A 13977-nucleotide genomic window follows, 5' to 3' on the forward strand; every position below is an offset into this window, starting at 1 on the left:
TTGTTTTTCAGATGCTGTGATGTCAATAATACATTCCTGCACCAGCTTCATTTTATACCCTCCTCACAAATCTGTCCATGGCACCACTTGGGGTAGTAGTTTCCCCTTTACCTTTGAACAGCCATTCAAACATAGAGCTGCACTCCTCTTAGTCAAATAGCCAGAGCTGTATGGAGAACATTTTGCATGTCCTTTTCATTGCATAATCACAACCTAGAGCTTACATCCAAGAAGATCCTTGATGGTTCATCCTCAAGTAAAGGGTGTGGTCACTTCTTGGACTAGAAAAATCTTGTTTCTAATTGGGAACATATACAACAAGTTGTTGAAGGTCCCCCTGTTGAAGCTTAAAGAGCTATGAAGAAATTCATGCATGCTTGTGAACTGAGTGTAAGGCTGAGTCACATGTGAACTCACTACCACAAAGAGGCTCACACATTCCACATCTCCTGCATATGCAGCAGGAAGTCTCACTTTTCAGTGAGTGATACTTAGTGAGCAGCACAGCTCACCAAGCCCTACCCACATCATCAGGATAGCTGCTAGCTACAGCCCTGCTCCCCTATTTACTGAATTCTTGTACAGGACAACATCCAAGCCAGCAAGGAAGCCATTTTGATACAGTGGAAAAACCACACCAGTTCTCCTTGGTAACAGTCCCAAGAGGAGGTGAATGGCAGGTATAAGAAGGCTGGAAAGTCAGCATTCCTCTAGACAGCCTGATTCAGGTTTGAAGGACCACAGACTCCAGTTTACTGTTCAACACAGTGTCCAATATGTTCTAAGAATGTGGCAGTGCAATCAAGTGAAAATTATTTGATACGAAAATATATAAATCTAAATTCTCTTGAGTTAAGGCATTGCAAATTTTACTTCTTCAGTCATTTGTTCCAGACTATTGTCTAGGAACAAAGCAGCCCAACTCAGACTAAACACGCTTTGTTACTAATAATACAGAACGTACACAAGTGACGAGGCAAAACTGAAAAGGCATAAAGGCAGCAGCTCCTACCTTGCACTTCCATGGTAAGATTGGTATTATGCTCTGGAAAGACAAGTTTTAGCTTTGAAGTCTGAAATAAGCTTGAAAAATTTTAAGAGTCTTTTAACTAAAAACAGGTAACAAAAGAAAACCTATTCCACCCAGTGACCACCCTTTTTTCTCTGACTCGAATTTCTCTATTTGTAAACCAGATTATAGCCTGGTGACTACCTAAAGCAACTGTCATTACTATCTCATGCAAGACAATTTTCCACCCCCAGCAATAGACCAGGTTGCCTTTGACAAAAGTCTTTGTATCCAGAGTACTCCTTTAACACAGCAAAAGTGGCACCTTATTTATATTACGAAATCCCTCACATTTTAATTGAAACACACAGCAATATCCAAAAGTGAAGAATTTACACTTTATTGTACTCATTTATATAGATCAAGAGGAGAATGTCCACCACTTAACCTAGCTAGCTTGTTTAGTTTGTTTTTTTTTTTAAAGTAGAAAAGTTACAGGCTATAATTTAGCCGAAGCAGTCATGCTTCACTGTCTCCATGGTTGGAGATCAGACTAGACTTTTAATGGTCTCTTCCAGCTTCTCTTTATTGGCCCCAGAGAACTCCTGCACCTGCAAAGAGAGACTGATTTTTAGAACTGTTGCATTCAACGCTTCATAACTTTAGTTGCATAGCATCCAGTCACATACACATCTATTCAACTTTGCTACAACTAAAATTTTTTTCCAACCTTGAAACAGAGAGTATTTTGCAGATGTTCATCTATTTATTTCCCATTCAACTCATGCAAAAGTTGGAACAAAAGCCTATCAACAATCACTTCCAGACTACCACTGATCCTAAATCAATGTTGTCTAAGACTCAAATAGAGTCTGGAAGAGACTCTGAAGGTCACTACTTATCACAGGTAGCTCAGAGTTACCTTGTGCTGCTCAGGACCCTACCAATCAAATTCTGGAAGTACTGTTCCAAATGATCTATCCCTGAGCCTGGCTTCTCCTGTGACAATTATCCTTCTTGCAACTTCCATGGCAAAAAGAGAAAGGCAACATTCACATCTCAAAAGCAGCAGCTGTGTTCCTGCAGCAAGAGGGGCTCCAGTTACAGAGCAGAATTATACTACAAGCCATGAAACTGCTTGCTTAATAAAAAAAAAGCCACACACAGACTGTCACACTAATCTCAATTCTTCCAACTACATCAGGAAGTTGTGGAAGTTCACCCTAAGAGAACTGTCAAAGGCTCATAATTAGTCACGACTTGGCCCCATATTAAACTGAAAGTTACTCAACATCTGACGTTCATTTTCCAAGGTGTAATTCCATTGTCTTCAGCCACAGAACTTACACCCAAGAGCTGTTTTACTTTGGAAAAGCCTCTCTTACTTGGCAAACTAAAAGCCCAATACAACACATTTAGCTCAACAATTCCTGAGTTCAGGCAGAGAGCTATTCAAACTACCTTGCACTACACTGTCAGAGCATGATCTGCATCCTACCTCATCCACCTCTTGGCAGAGTAGGCACAAGAGATCTCCTTAGTCCCCTGACAGGGACAGGACCTTCACTTCACAAGTTACTCAGACCCCATGTGAAATAATCCAAACAGTTGTTTGCTGTATATAAGCTCAACCAGGTTAGAGACTTTTGTTTGGGTGGGATTCCGTAGGCACCTGTAGTTATGTTTCTGCTTGAATAGGAGCTACATTGGAGAACAAATACTTATGAAGTAAAAAGCAGGGTGCTAGGCAGACAGACCAGCAGGCTTAATCCAGACATGTCACTCACTCTACTATCTCTAATGAAGCTCTGCCTGTAAGTTTGACCTGTAACACTAGTTCAGTTCACTACCTGTAAACAATACAGTGTGGATCACCAGTCTGCTGCTGGCCCATGTTACATTTGATGTGGTGCTAAGATGAACTCGCTTGCTTTCAGGAGTGCCTTAATGCTAGTGGTGCCCCAGAGGCATTATCAAGGGACAGCAGACTATTCCCAATCTTCTTTCAAGTGCTTAGCTTGCCTGCTGCATTTCCAAAAGAGAAGAACCTACCTTCTTTCCATTCTTGTAGAACTGGAACGTTGGCATGCACTTCACATCGCAGTGTGAAGCAACATCCTGGAAGAGACAAAAACCCAATATTCTCAAGGATGTTAAATTAAAAAATCCACTAGCTTACTTCTGTTTAGGTGATAGGGCAAAGCTATTACTGCCCAAGATAAAACAAAAGCACTTCTATTAGTCCCTCACTAGCAAAACTAGTGCAGTGCTAACATCTCCTTGAGGTAAACCTGAAAGATCCCCCTCTTTGACATTTAATTCATGCAATACCAAAATCACATTGCCTATACCTATACTCTGGAGAAAAACAGCCCTCTGCATCAAAAACAGATGTGGCTGTTTGGAAGGCTCAAAAGCCCTATGGCAACTCTTGTGCTTTAACCTGACATTTTTCAAGTCCATATTTGATACTGCTGGAACTGCAATATAGCAGACATTTTATTGCACTTAATTCAAGATTTAATTTCATTTTTAATGAAAGAGGAAACAGTGCCAAGACCAGCGGAAAGACAAGACAGACCATCAGAGAGTCCTGAACCAGTAGGTTTAGCGAAGATTGCACCAAAGCAGCTTAAGGCCTTGGACTAACACTCCCTCCCAAAGTAAAAGGTCAGTGTTCCCAAGTTATCTAACACATGCCATAGGACTTCAAGTGTGCTGATAACCAAGGCAGTTTGTTCTTTTCAGGTGTTCTCTAAAAAAAAAAATAAAAAAAAATTCTTTCCAGCCAAAGCCCTATGTCTCATTTTTAAGTTTAAGTAATCTCTTGTTTTGTTTCAGTATGTGTGAGGATATCATAAAAAGAGTTCTCCTTTGTCACTTGTGTGGAACTCCTTAGCTGTCCTCCCTCAGCACCACCCCAGACCTTACCTGGGCATCATCCACATCAATTTCTATGAACACCACATCGCCGTACTTCTCACCCAAGCTCTAAAATGAAATAAATAAAAAAACTATGCAGTTACACTGTTCCAGGAAAGCTTTCTTTTAAAAGACACATTCATATACATTGTAAGGCTGGTGTTGCTTAACCCCCCATTGAAATATGCCTTGTTACCATAAAGCAGCTGTTTTACTGACCAGAGCAAAAATTTCTTTTCTGCTCCAGATTCTTTCTGGAGTAGCCTGTTGAGACTTCTTCAAACGTACTCCCCACCAAGACTCAAATAGCCCAAGACACAGGTGAAAAGCCTGCTCTTGCAGCCTTCAGCTGATCACCAAAAGATGATACAGCTTATCTTACACTTTACCAGGAGATGATACTGCCACCTAAACACAGCTGGAGTAATTTCATAACTGTGTACAGAAGGATAAGTATTGTTTCCTCTCTGTATCTCACTCTTGAGACAATGCAACTGGCAGGTCCCTATGGATCTGAAATTCATGTAAGCATTAGGATAGCTAAACCACACTTTAGCTCCCAGCTATACTGAAGAAGGTCAGTCTACTTAAGCTGATAGTTTTAATAGTAGATACTTCTGCAACTTCTCCCTTTTTCCAGAAAATGCTGGCAATCACACGTGGCAAAAGGTACTTTCCTCCGTGTTATTGTCAAGCAACACAAAAACATTTATATACAATTTAATGCAGAAATAAAAAAAGAAGAACTACTCACATGGAAAAAAGGCTTGATCATTTTGCATGGTCCACACCATGTAGCAGAGAAATCGACTACAATAAGCTTCTCGCCAGCAGATTTCAGTTCCGCCTCAAATTCAGTCTACAAACAAACAAAAAAAACCACACATAATTTCCCCCCTCCTTTCCTAAAGGATGTAGATCTCAATGCTTGCTAGCTCTCAGCCCTAACACATTATGGTAGCTCTTTAAACACTTAACTGGGTTATTTGTACCATCATGTAAGGGCTTCAGTATGAATTGCTTTCATCACTGCTAGCATCAGTCAGTATCTTATGAGTCTTAAATTAGAAAACTACCACAATGCTCAGTCTAACTCACTGAATTGTGGAAACATAAGCTAGAAATTCTCTAGTTACAATGCTTAGCTCTGATAGCTCTGTGTTATCCCCAAAATGTGATCCTTACAGTTTTTAATAATTCATTTCTGTCTTGGAGGGAAGACTTCCATTTTCTTCTGAGACAGAGTTTCCTCTGCAGAATTTGAAAAGGACACAGACACAAACCTTCATACACTCCTCCAGTTTGGTGTTTTTTCCAATCAACAGCTAACACTAAAATGATGTTGAGTGGTTTACTCTACAGCATGTTTTCCAAAGCAATCTCACAGGACATTTATTTATTTTGCCAAGTGAACCCACAGGTAACATCACTAGCCAAAGCAATGCTACACATACAGTCTACAGAAGTAAACACCCAATACTTAATTCAGAGTCTTCAAGTCTGTGTGTTGCACTTAGTCACACCAATCATTTCTGGACAACGTTCCTTGGAATTCAGCATCATTACATGCCATTACTCATGTTTTCTGGTCAAAAAGTGGATGTTTTTAATAGAAATGAAAGATGTTAAAAGCAATAAATACTCGCATGCTATCAAGAGGCAAACAAGTATCTCACGCAGAAGCAGAAAGTGCTGATCAACTAGTTCCTGACAGTGTCTTTTTCAAAGAAATTACAAGCCACCATAACAATTTTCAGCTTTGTTCTCATGGCAGTCAAGCTTCAGGAGAGCTGTTAATATAAACTCAATTTCAGATTATGCACACAAAAGACAGCTGCTTTACTCCCCCAGCTTAAACAGACCAAGGCGCTGGAGTTCTATCAGCAACAGCTAACTGAAAACAATGTGGTTACTCCCAGATACACACAGTAGTTTGTTTTGCAGTGCAGGAGCTAATTAATTAGGATCAGCTTCTGCAATCAGTCACAATAAGTCAACACTTTATTCTAGTAGGCTGTTCCTCCCATTATGGAATGCCATGCAGGTGAGGAGTCAAGAGTGCACACGGTCAGACTGGACATGAGTATATTTAACAAGCAAGCAGAGGTCCTACATGAGCATTCTTACATATAATCAATCCTATGTGAAAATCTTCACAACTTCCTGTAACTTCACATAGAATTATTATGTCTCCCTGTTAACAGACTTTTCCCCTCCCCATGTAGTTCTCTTCAGAGGCACGGGCTCCATTGATGTTGGTTCTTCCATCCTTGCATCTTGGACAGTCACAGTCTACTCTGCTACAAGATCAGTAGTAACACTGCACACCACCTACTCTTATTCTGAAAGAAATGGGAACAGTTAAGTTTTCCTGCCTCCCTACATCACCCCACTCCTGTACTGACACAGTACACATTCCTGCGTCCCAATTCCAAAAGCATCCCATTCCCACCAACAGTGTTTAATGTCCCTGTATACAGCAATCCATGGTAGCTGTTCCCTGCAGCTACTTAAACCATAAGATCCTCAATCAAACCTTTTGGCCTTGAAATCCTACTACTGATTTTTGGTATAGCTTCGCACACCTCTGCACTGTAACATCACCAGCTCTTTACTGATTCCACTTCCTGCACCTGCCAGTTAGACCATCCTCTTTTAACCCTTAAGTCTTCTAATCAGCTACATAATTACTGTATTCTGATAAAGGAAGCCCAGCACTGGGATGTGTTCTTCATATGCCCATGTACCTCAGGTTTGCCACTGCACAGAACACAGGAAAAGTGGGAGGGCATGATAACTACAGTCAGTCACACACCATTCACCACTGGTGACCTGGTCCTGACTACAAATCAGATGTCACCCTGCAAGTCATCTCTAGTATCAGCTAAAATTGGACGCAGCATCTCTTTTCACTCCCACAGCAAAGGCGTTACCCTTCCAAGTTAAAAAGATATTAAAACTAGTGAGAAGTTCTGGAGGTTTTGCCAGAGAACTTAATTTCCCTGGAGAAAACAACACAGTAGAGGGGCAAGGAAGCTGTTTGACCTGTCCAACTGACTTCTATAGTTGTCTTTTGTGTTAACTGTGAAGTTACAAGTTTTCATATGAAAAAACAAATAATCTGTTACCAGAAGAGGAACTTCCCACCATGAGACCATTTTGTCACACTATCACAGGATCTTACAGCTTTGTTAACCAGCAATTTCTCCCCCTTACTGGGGGAAACCTCAGCTAGCCAGCTGGTCAGTTTTGCCTTTATTTTTCTTCCTACAACCTCCCTGTGCATAGACAAGACCTCATTTGGCTTGTATTGTCCTCCAGCAGAAAAACACATGCTGCATTCAGCAAACATGTTGGTAGCAGGCATCTGTTGCCAAGGGCCAAGCAAGAGAAAAAGCTCTAATAATGAAAGCCTCTAGTGCATCAGAGATTCCCAGCACCAGGTAATGCCTCCAAATGGAGGCTAGTGGCCACAGATGGTGTTGAAAGGAGTCTCCTGCTCTCAGCAATAGGTAAAATAGGTCCACGCTATCTGGCAGATTTGATTAAAACTTAGTTATAAACATTCTTTTTAACTCATATCAAGTCACCCTTGAACCTGGATTAACCTAGTCATCAGCTGACTGGTTACTATATAATTCAGCAGGGTTTTTTTGTAAATACAGAAGCTAGCACAAACAGACTGAAAGTTCAACTGCCTGAACACTCTAGCAGATAGGACGTTTAGAACTATCACCTGTAGCTGAAGCTGCAAGTTTTCAGTATTTCCTTTAATTTAAATAACAAGAGAGGTATCTAGTACAAAGAGGAAAGCTTTGGCAGCATCAGCTTTTTAAGTTTATACACCCCATTAGCTTCTGCTGTAAGAGGCATTATGTCCCACAGGCAAACCCCCTTACAAGTTAGAGTACTCACACATCTCAATGATACATACAAACCAACCCAAGCGCAGCTCTTGCGCACTAGGAGGTACTCCAGAGGGACCACCCTGAAAGTAGCCATTCTATAGAAGCTAGTCAGTTTCTGAAGAGGTGTGTAGGGAAAGGGGCCACATCTAGCTGTCACATCCACGCTGCTTTACAGACATCACTCACAGAAGCTCTTGCAGATAGTAGAAGAACGGGTTTTCCCCTTTGTATCAGAGAAGAATACAAACCTGCTTTACTGAAAGCCAGAATTAATCCAGAAATCCCAGCTGCACTGTACTTGAATACTCTATGTGATGCTGATGTTAAAACCTTGTTGTCAGCATGACTGTTAAATCTGCACTCTCCATGGATGAGCAACAAAACTGTCCTTTAAACTACAGCAGACTATTAATCAATGATCATAGCTAAGAGGACAGTGGAAGCCTAATTAATTTAGAGCAGGTTCTTCCTCCAAAGCCAAGTTTATTGACTTGCCATTTTTAAGCTGTTCCTGCCTATAACAAAAACCTCCAACCTTACTCAAAGTTTGCCCCTCCTGTACCTCCAGAAATAGAGAAAGGGAAAGAGGGGAAAGGTGTGAGCTAGAACAACAATTTCAGGTTGAGTTCACATACCATTCCATCTCCAGGACCTGAATTATGAGGCATGTCATTTATCTTAAGGAGCTTCCTTTGTGCACAGGTTTTTGAGCTGGGGTCACAAGTCTTAGTTTGTATATTCATGTGTAAGATGTTAACACCTCCAGAGTCCAGTGGGGGAGGTTTGACATGCTTTTCATTTATGAATGGAACTGACTGTAGAAGAGCACAACATAGAAGACTAACTTGGATGCCAAACAGCATCACTTACAGACACCTCAAAATGAGATTAAACTGACACATCAACCAAAGTTCAAGTTCAAAATGCAAGACTAGTCCAACAAGACTTTTCCTGAAATGAAGAGTTTGCAAAGTTTTCATGAAGAATATTTTTTGAGACTTGGGTTCATAAGTTAGAGCTAACAAATACTCTATTGTTGTCCATCAACCACATCAGCTGCTGTGCACAAGACCACATGCTATTTCCTCACCAGCACAGCATTCTCCATGTGTTGGTTCAGGCATTATTACTATTCTGTATCTCAGAGCCACAGACGTATTTGTATTCACAGAACCATTTAAACAGTGACGTGCCACATTAGCATACTGAAAACGTCAGACAGCACCATAGCAAGGGAAATACTTCTCATAGCAGCAACTCCTGTTTTTTGAGTACAGGAATGGGCTCTAGCAGGTCCTTTCAAGTCAAGAAAACTGGATTCATGTTTTCCTTGAACTCCTACCCGGAAACACACTAGAACTTAGGCCAATCTCTACTGGAAGGTCGTCTGGTCCCCTACACACTAGCAGTACATAAGGCAAGCCAGGACTTCTGAATTAGGGTACTGTATCACAGAAACAATTAGGTTGGAAAAGATCTCTGAGATCATCGAGTTCAACCTATGACCCAACACCACCTTGTTAACTAGACCATGGCACTAAGGGCTACGTCCACTTTCCTTAAACACCTCCAAGCGATGGTGACTCCACCACCTCCCTGGGCAGCCTACTCCAGTGTCTAATCACCCCTTCTGTGAAGAAATTCCTCTTAATGTCCAACCTAAATCTCCCTTGGTACAGCTTAAGACTACGTCCTCTCCTTCTGTTGCTGTTGTACCCGTTACCCGCTTGAAAAACAGAACCTTTTCGTTAAGATTTTAAAGGACGATAAGCAACAAACCTGTCGTAGTGTGGAATTACATCATCTCCCTCCTCTTTCCGATTCCCTGAAGCCTCGGGTCGCGCAGTTATCTGACCCCTCCCTGTGGTCTGACCGAGCCCCCCGCCGCGATTTCCCCGCTTTCCCGCCGAGTGGGCTCCGCCTGCCCGGGCGGCACACGCGCTTTCATTGCCATCTCCCGCAGGCCAAGGCCTCTCGGGAGCCCAGGGCAGGAGAACGGGGTCCCCCGCTCGGCGAGCTGCCCCCGGCAGTGCTCCCGCCCCGCTCACCCTCCCGCCGGGAAGGTGATGCTCGCCCCACCACGCTCCTCTCCCACGGCGAAAGGACGTGGCCGCCTCGCCCATCGGACTCACCAGGCTGCCCACGCTCTTCACCATGGTGACGGCTGGGGAAGGAGGGTCGGTGGCTTAAAGGCAAGAGGCCAAGGCTCCGTGCCCGCTCTCCGTGTGTTCCCGCCGCGCTCGGGCCGCCCCAGCTCTACTCCCGCGCCGCCCCGGCTGCCCCTTATATGCCCGGTGTCGCGCCGCGCATGCGCCGCGCCGGCCCTCGCCTCCCTCCCCGCTCCCTCCTCCCCATCCCATGGCGCCGAGGGATCCCCGGGATGGGGGAGCGGGACTGGCCCCACGGTGGGGGGGAGCTGGCGGAGGGCACGGGCCCAACTCCGCCCGCCTTCCCGCCCGGCGGAGCCCCGGCAGGGAGTGGGGAGTGCATCTCTGCTGGCTGCCTGGGAGAGGCAGCAGCGGCAGCGGCAGCAGAGAGGAGAGCCTGTGGAGGCTGGAAAAGTGCTGTGTAACGATGAGCAGGAAGTGCTCGGCTCGCCCTGCCCCCCCTGCGGGCCAGGCTGTCTGGCGCGGCGCCCCGCTCGCCTTACGGGAAGGAGGGAGGCGGGCGGTGCCCACAGTGGGGGCCCGCCAGGGCCGCTGCGGAGCGGGAAGGCAGGAGTTAGGCACGGGAACAATTTGTCTTTCTCCTTTTTTTCCCTTCTTGTTTTTCCTTCCCACTGCCGAAGGCACGGAGCGGCGCCGTTTCCCTGTGGGATGCGGGCTTTCTGCAGCGCAGAGGGCTCAGCCACACGAGCGGTGCCTGCCCGGGTAAATACTGGAATCCAGCCGAGACACTGAGCATCTCTCGGAGTTTCCCTCTTGGAGGGACTCTGCCAGGAGCGTAAAGAGTCCTCACAGAAACAGCTCGGCTTTCCCTGCCGAGGGGAAAGCTGTCGTGAAACGTTAAATTCCCATTTACCTAGTTTATTTCTCTCTGTTTTGGAGATACCCTTTGTTCTACCACATGCTGGTGCACCATTGCCCGCACAGACTGCACGAGTGCAAAACAGGGCTGCCGCAGTCCTTCCTTCCTTCCCTTGGGCTGGTAGGATTTCATTTTGGAGTAGGTGATATTAGGTTTTGGGTTACTTGGTGCCAGGTGTGTGACGAATGGGGTGTTTCTGCAGGTTACCAGCCTGTGGAAGGTTTGCTCTGGGATGCAGATGAGTAGAAGATGGAAAGACTTAGTGTAGGTCTTGAATAAAAAACATGCTTCTTCAATAAAAAGAACACAAAAGACAGTTTAGCTTGATACAGGTATCAACCCATCTCAACAGGATGTGTCTTGATATATTACTTTGTTTATGGTGGACTCTCAAATAAGTCAGTTTGTATTTTGCAAGTATACTAAGTGTGTAGCTTTCTACAGCTGCAGAACCACTACACTCTTTTCTGGCCCTGTAGTTGCATCCCCTTTGCTCTTCTCACTGCTTGTTGGGTTCAACTTTAGTTGCACCTCAGCAGGTCATGTCTCACCTAGCCGTTTCCAGACCTGGTTTTGCCTACCTGAAGCATTTCCGATGCTGCTCTCCCTGCTTCTTCCCCTGCCTATTTGGTGCAGTGAGTGTCCCCTTTTTTTCTTTGGTGGCTAAGATGTCTGTGGGTGAGAAGCAGCACTGTGAGGGCTTCGTGGCTTCTGCCAGCTTTTGGGTTTTCTTCCAGCTGCTCCCTGCTGCTCTTGTGTCCATGTGCCCTGTGGCAGACAGAGGCCACGGTACATGTGCCATGTGTGGTTTTGAGAAGGTGCAGCTGTGGCTACTGGCTCAAGGGAAAGCAGGAAAACCTCATGAGCCAAGGCATCTTGCTTTGCCACCTGCTGCCCAGCAGGATAAAATGATACAGAAGCCCAGACTACCTTCAAAATCCAGCTCCAGAATGCCCCAGCTCAGTCTAGCGTCATGTGGCTTTTGCAGAAGCCAGTGCAAGCAAAGGCAGGAAACAACCCACTCAGATAATAAATTCTTACTGCAGCATTCTGTGGGTGAATGTGGGTGGGTAAACCCTTTTTGAACTATGAGGAGAGGTGCCCCCCTCTCCTCAGATCCTATCTGTGGCATTTTCCTCCTGCTGTGCTTACAATCAAGTACTTAGACATACAGCAGTTTGAAGTCTAAAATCTTACTGTTGGATTGTTGTATGAATGCCTAAAATAACTGGACAGTAATATAATGTATGTGATCTATGCTTGATTCTTAGACTGTAGTAATTACTATCATGACAGTGCATAATAAAAATGATACAGAGGAATGTGGATCCTCTGGATGGGGAAAAAAAAATTCTACCTACCCAGAAAACACATCCTATTTTCTTCTCTTTTTTTCCTTCTTATAGACTGTGGAGTGCCTCATTATTTAGCTCAACAATGCTGTAGCTGTCCCACACACACAGAAACTCAACCAGGGGGGCCTCAGCTTCTCATGTGCCCTCACTCCCACCCACTTTCCTCACGGCCATAAATGCAACATATTTCTCTCCCCAAAGTCGCCACACGGTGGCTGTTAAAAGTACACAAGTTGATTGTGGGGAAGTAGGAAATTACACAAGTTGCTATATGCTGTGTCATACCCAGGAGTCACTTGATACGATGGTGGCCAATAGATAGCTCTTGACGAATCCAAAGGGAATCAGGAAGTACTCGAAGACACGTCTTTGGCCTTCAGGAACATGGGTTTGCTTGCTTCTTAAAGTCAGAGAATGTGGCCCGAGGAGGGACAGAGTAGAAATGCAGTGAAAGCTTCAAAAATCAGTCCGTAGATAGTTTATCTTGCAGAAGTTCTGGAAACGTAGATGAATGCTTGTTCCCCCCACCCCATGCCAAATAAATAAGTTTATATTGCTATACTCCTTGGATGTGTGGAAGGACTGTGGAAGAGGAAGTTGTGGGTCTAAATTTAGGTGCCCTCAAGAGAATTAATCGGCAGCACTTAGATGTAGGCCAGTAAAAAGGACTGTATTTTTGGAGACCTCATGCCATGCCATGACCCTCACAAACATCCATGTTCCATTTCCCCACAGGCATGCAATGGAGAGGGAGGAAACACAAAAATGAGAGGGAGAAAGAAGAACAAAGAAAATGGAGAAGGAAAAAAAGAGCAGGGAACCAGATCCAGCAGCTTGTGCTACCTTCTCACAAATTAACCTCTCCAAGCTCCTGTGAGCATATCTAAGACAAGCTTCTGTCTCCCCAAACCACTTTAAAGTCTCATGACCACTCAAACGTGTCATTCAGTGAAAGGGACAGCTACAGGGATAATATTACTACAGCTGTGGCACAGATGTTCTATCATGTCCAACAGGAAGGAGTGGTACAGAGAGTTGCAGAAATGAGGAAACTGCTAGAGGCATCAACTTCAGGCATAGCAGCATCAGATTTTATCATAGGAAAGTCAGGTTATTTACTAGTGTCTTACAGTGGAAATTGGGAGTGCTGCAACAGAGCAGCAGCCTGTAATTGTACTTTCCCTTTCCTTCCAGCTTGCTCTTCTGGTATATTTTGCTTTTGTAACTGACCTATTAAATTTGCAATAAATATTTAATAATTGGATAGGTGGGCTTGATGTTGTGCCAGCATAAGTCACAGAACAAACATGCTTCTCTCTCCAAAGGTGATGTACTACAGATGTAATTATCCAGAGTCTTTTGAACACTTGGTGTAGCATGTCTGGTTAAAAGATGAGAGGAGAAGTTGAGAAAAAAAAAGGAGAACAATGATCTTAGCCACAGTTTGTCTCCCCTTATCAAGTGCGGATATTGATTAGCAAAGCACTTTCTCCTGGGAGTCAAGAAAACCTCCACCTTACTGCCCCCCCCCCCATTTGCGCTTCAGTTTTACTAAGTTCTTTGGAGAAAAGAATCTCAAAACACTCCAGAGCTGATAAAGCTGGTATTTTGGGACTTATATTAGAAAGAACCTGTTTGGTTTTTTTTAAAAGAAAGCTTCTATGAGCTCACCTGGGTCTATGGCATGCTGTGGGTTTCCAGAAAGGAAGGTACCACTGGCATGATGTCTGCAAACATGGGAATGCACATCTGCACT

General features: G+C 44.2%; 1 protein-coding gene across 1 annotated transcript; it reads right to left on the reverse strand.

Moving 5' to 3' along the window:
- Positions 1 to 1385: 1385 nt before the first annotated feature.
- On the reverse strand, positions 1386 to 10161 carry TXN (thioredoxin). Its single transcript, XM_017816465.1, has 5 exons — positions 9972 to 10161; positions 4686 to 4790; positions 3941 to 4000; positions 3062 to 3127; positions 1386 to 1620 (listed from the first exon to the last, which is right to left on the reverse strand). Exons 1-5 carry the CDS (start codon positions 9993 to 9995, stop codon positions 1558 to 1560), a joined length of 318 nt encoding a protein of 105 aa, XP_017671954.1. The 5' UTR covers positions 9996 to 10161; the 3' UTR covers positions 1386 to 1557.
- Between the last annotated feature and the right edge of the window lie 3816 nt (positions 10162 to 13977).

The sequence above is a fragment of the Lepidothrix coronata genome, unplaced genomic scaffold (assembly GCF_001604755.1).
Source record: "Lepidothrix coronata isolate B3197 unplaced genomic scaffold, Lepidothrix_coronata-1.0 Scaffold55, whole genome shotgun sequence".
NCBI lineage: Eukaryota > Metazoa > Chordata > Aves > Passeriformes > Pipridae > Lepidothrix > Lepidothrix coronata.

What these genes read in the sequence shown, in the direction of transcription:
- TXN (XM_017816465.1), bottom strand. Translation starts at nt 9,995, where the DNA reads ATGGTGAAGAGCGTGGGCAGCCTG. An exon ending in TTGATGTGGATGATGCCCAG is followed by an intron (nt 3,128 to 3,940) that starts GTAAGGTCTGGG and finishes TGTCTCTTCCAG; the next exon opens with GATGTTGCTTCACACTGCGA. An exon ending in TCTACAAGAATGGAAAGAAG is followed by an intron (nt 1,621 to 3,061) that starts GTAGGTTCTTCT and finishes CTCTCTTTGCAG; the next exon opens with GTGCAGGAGTTCTCTGGGGC.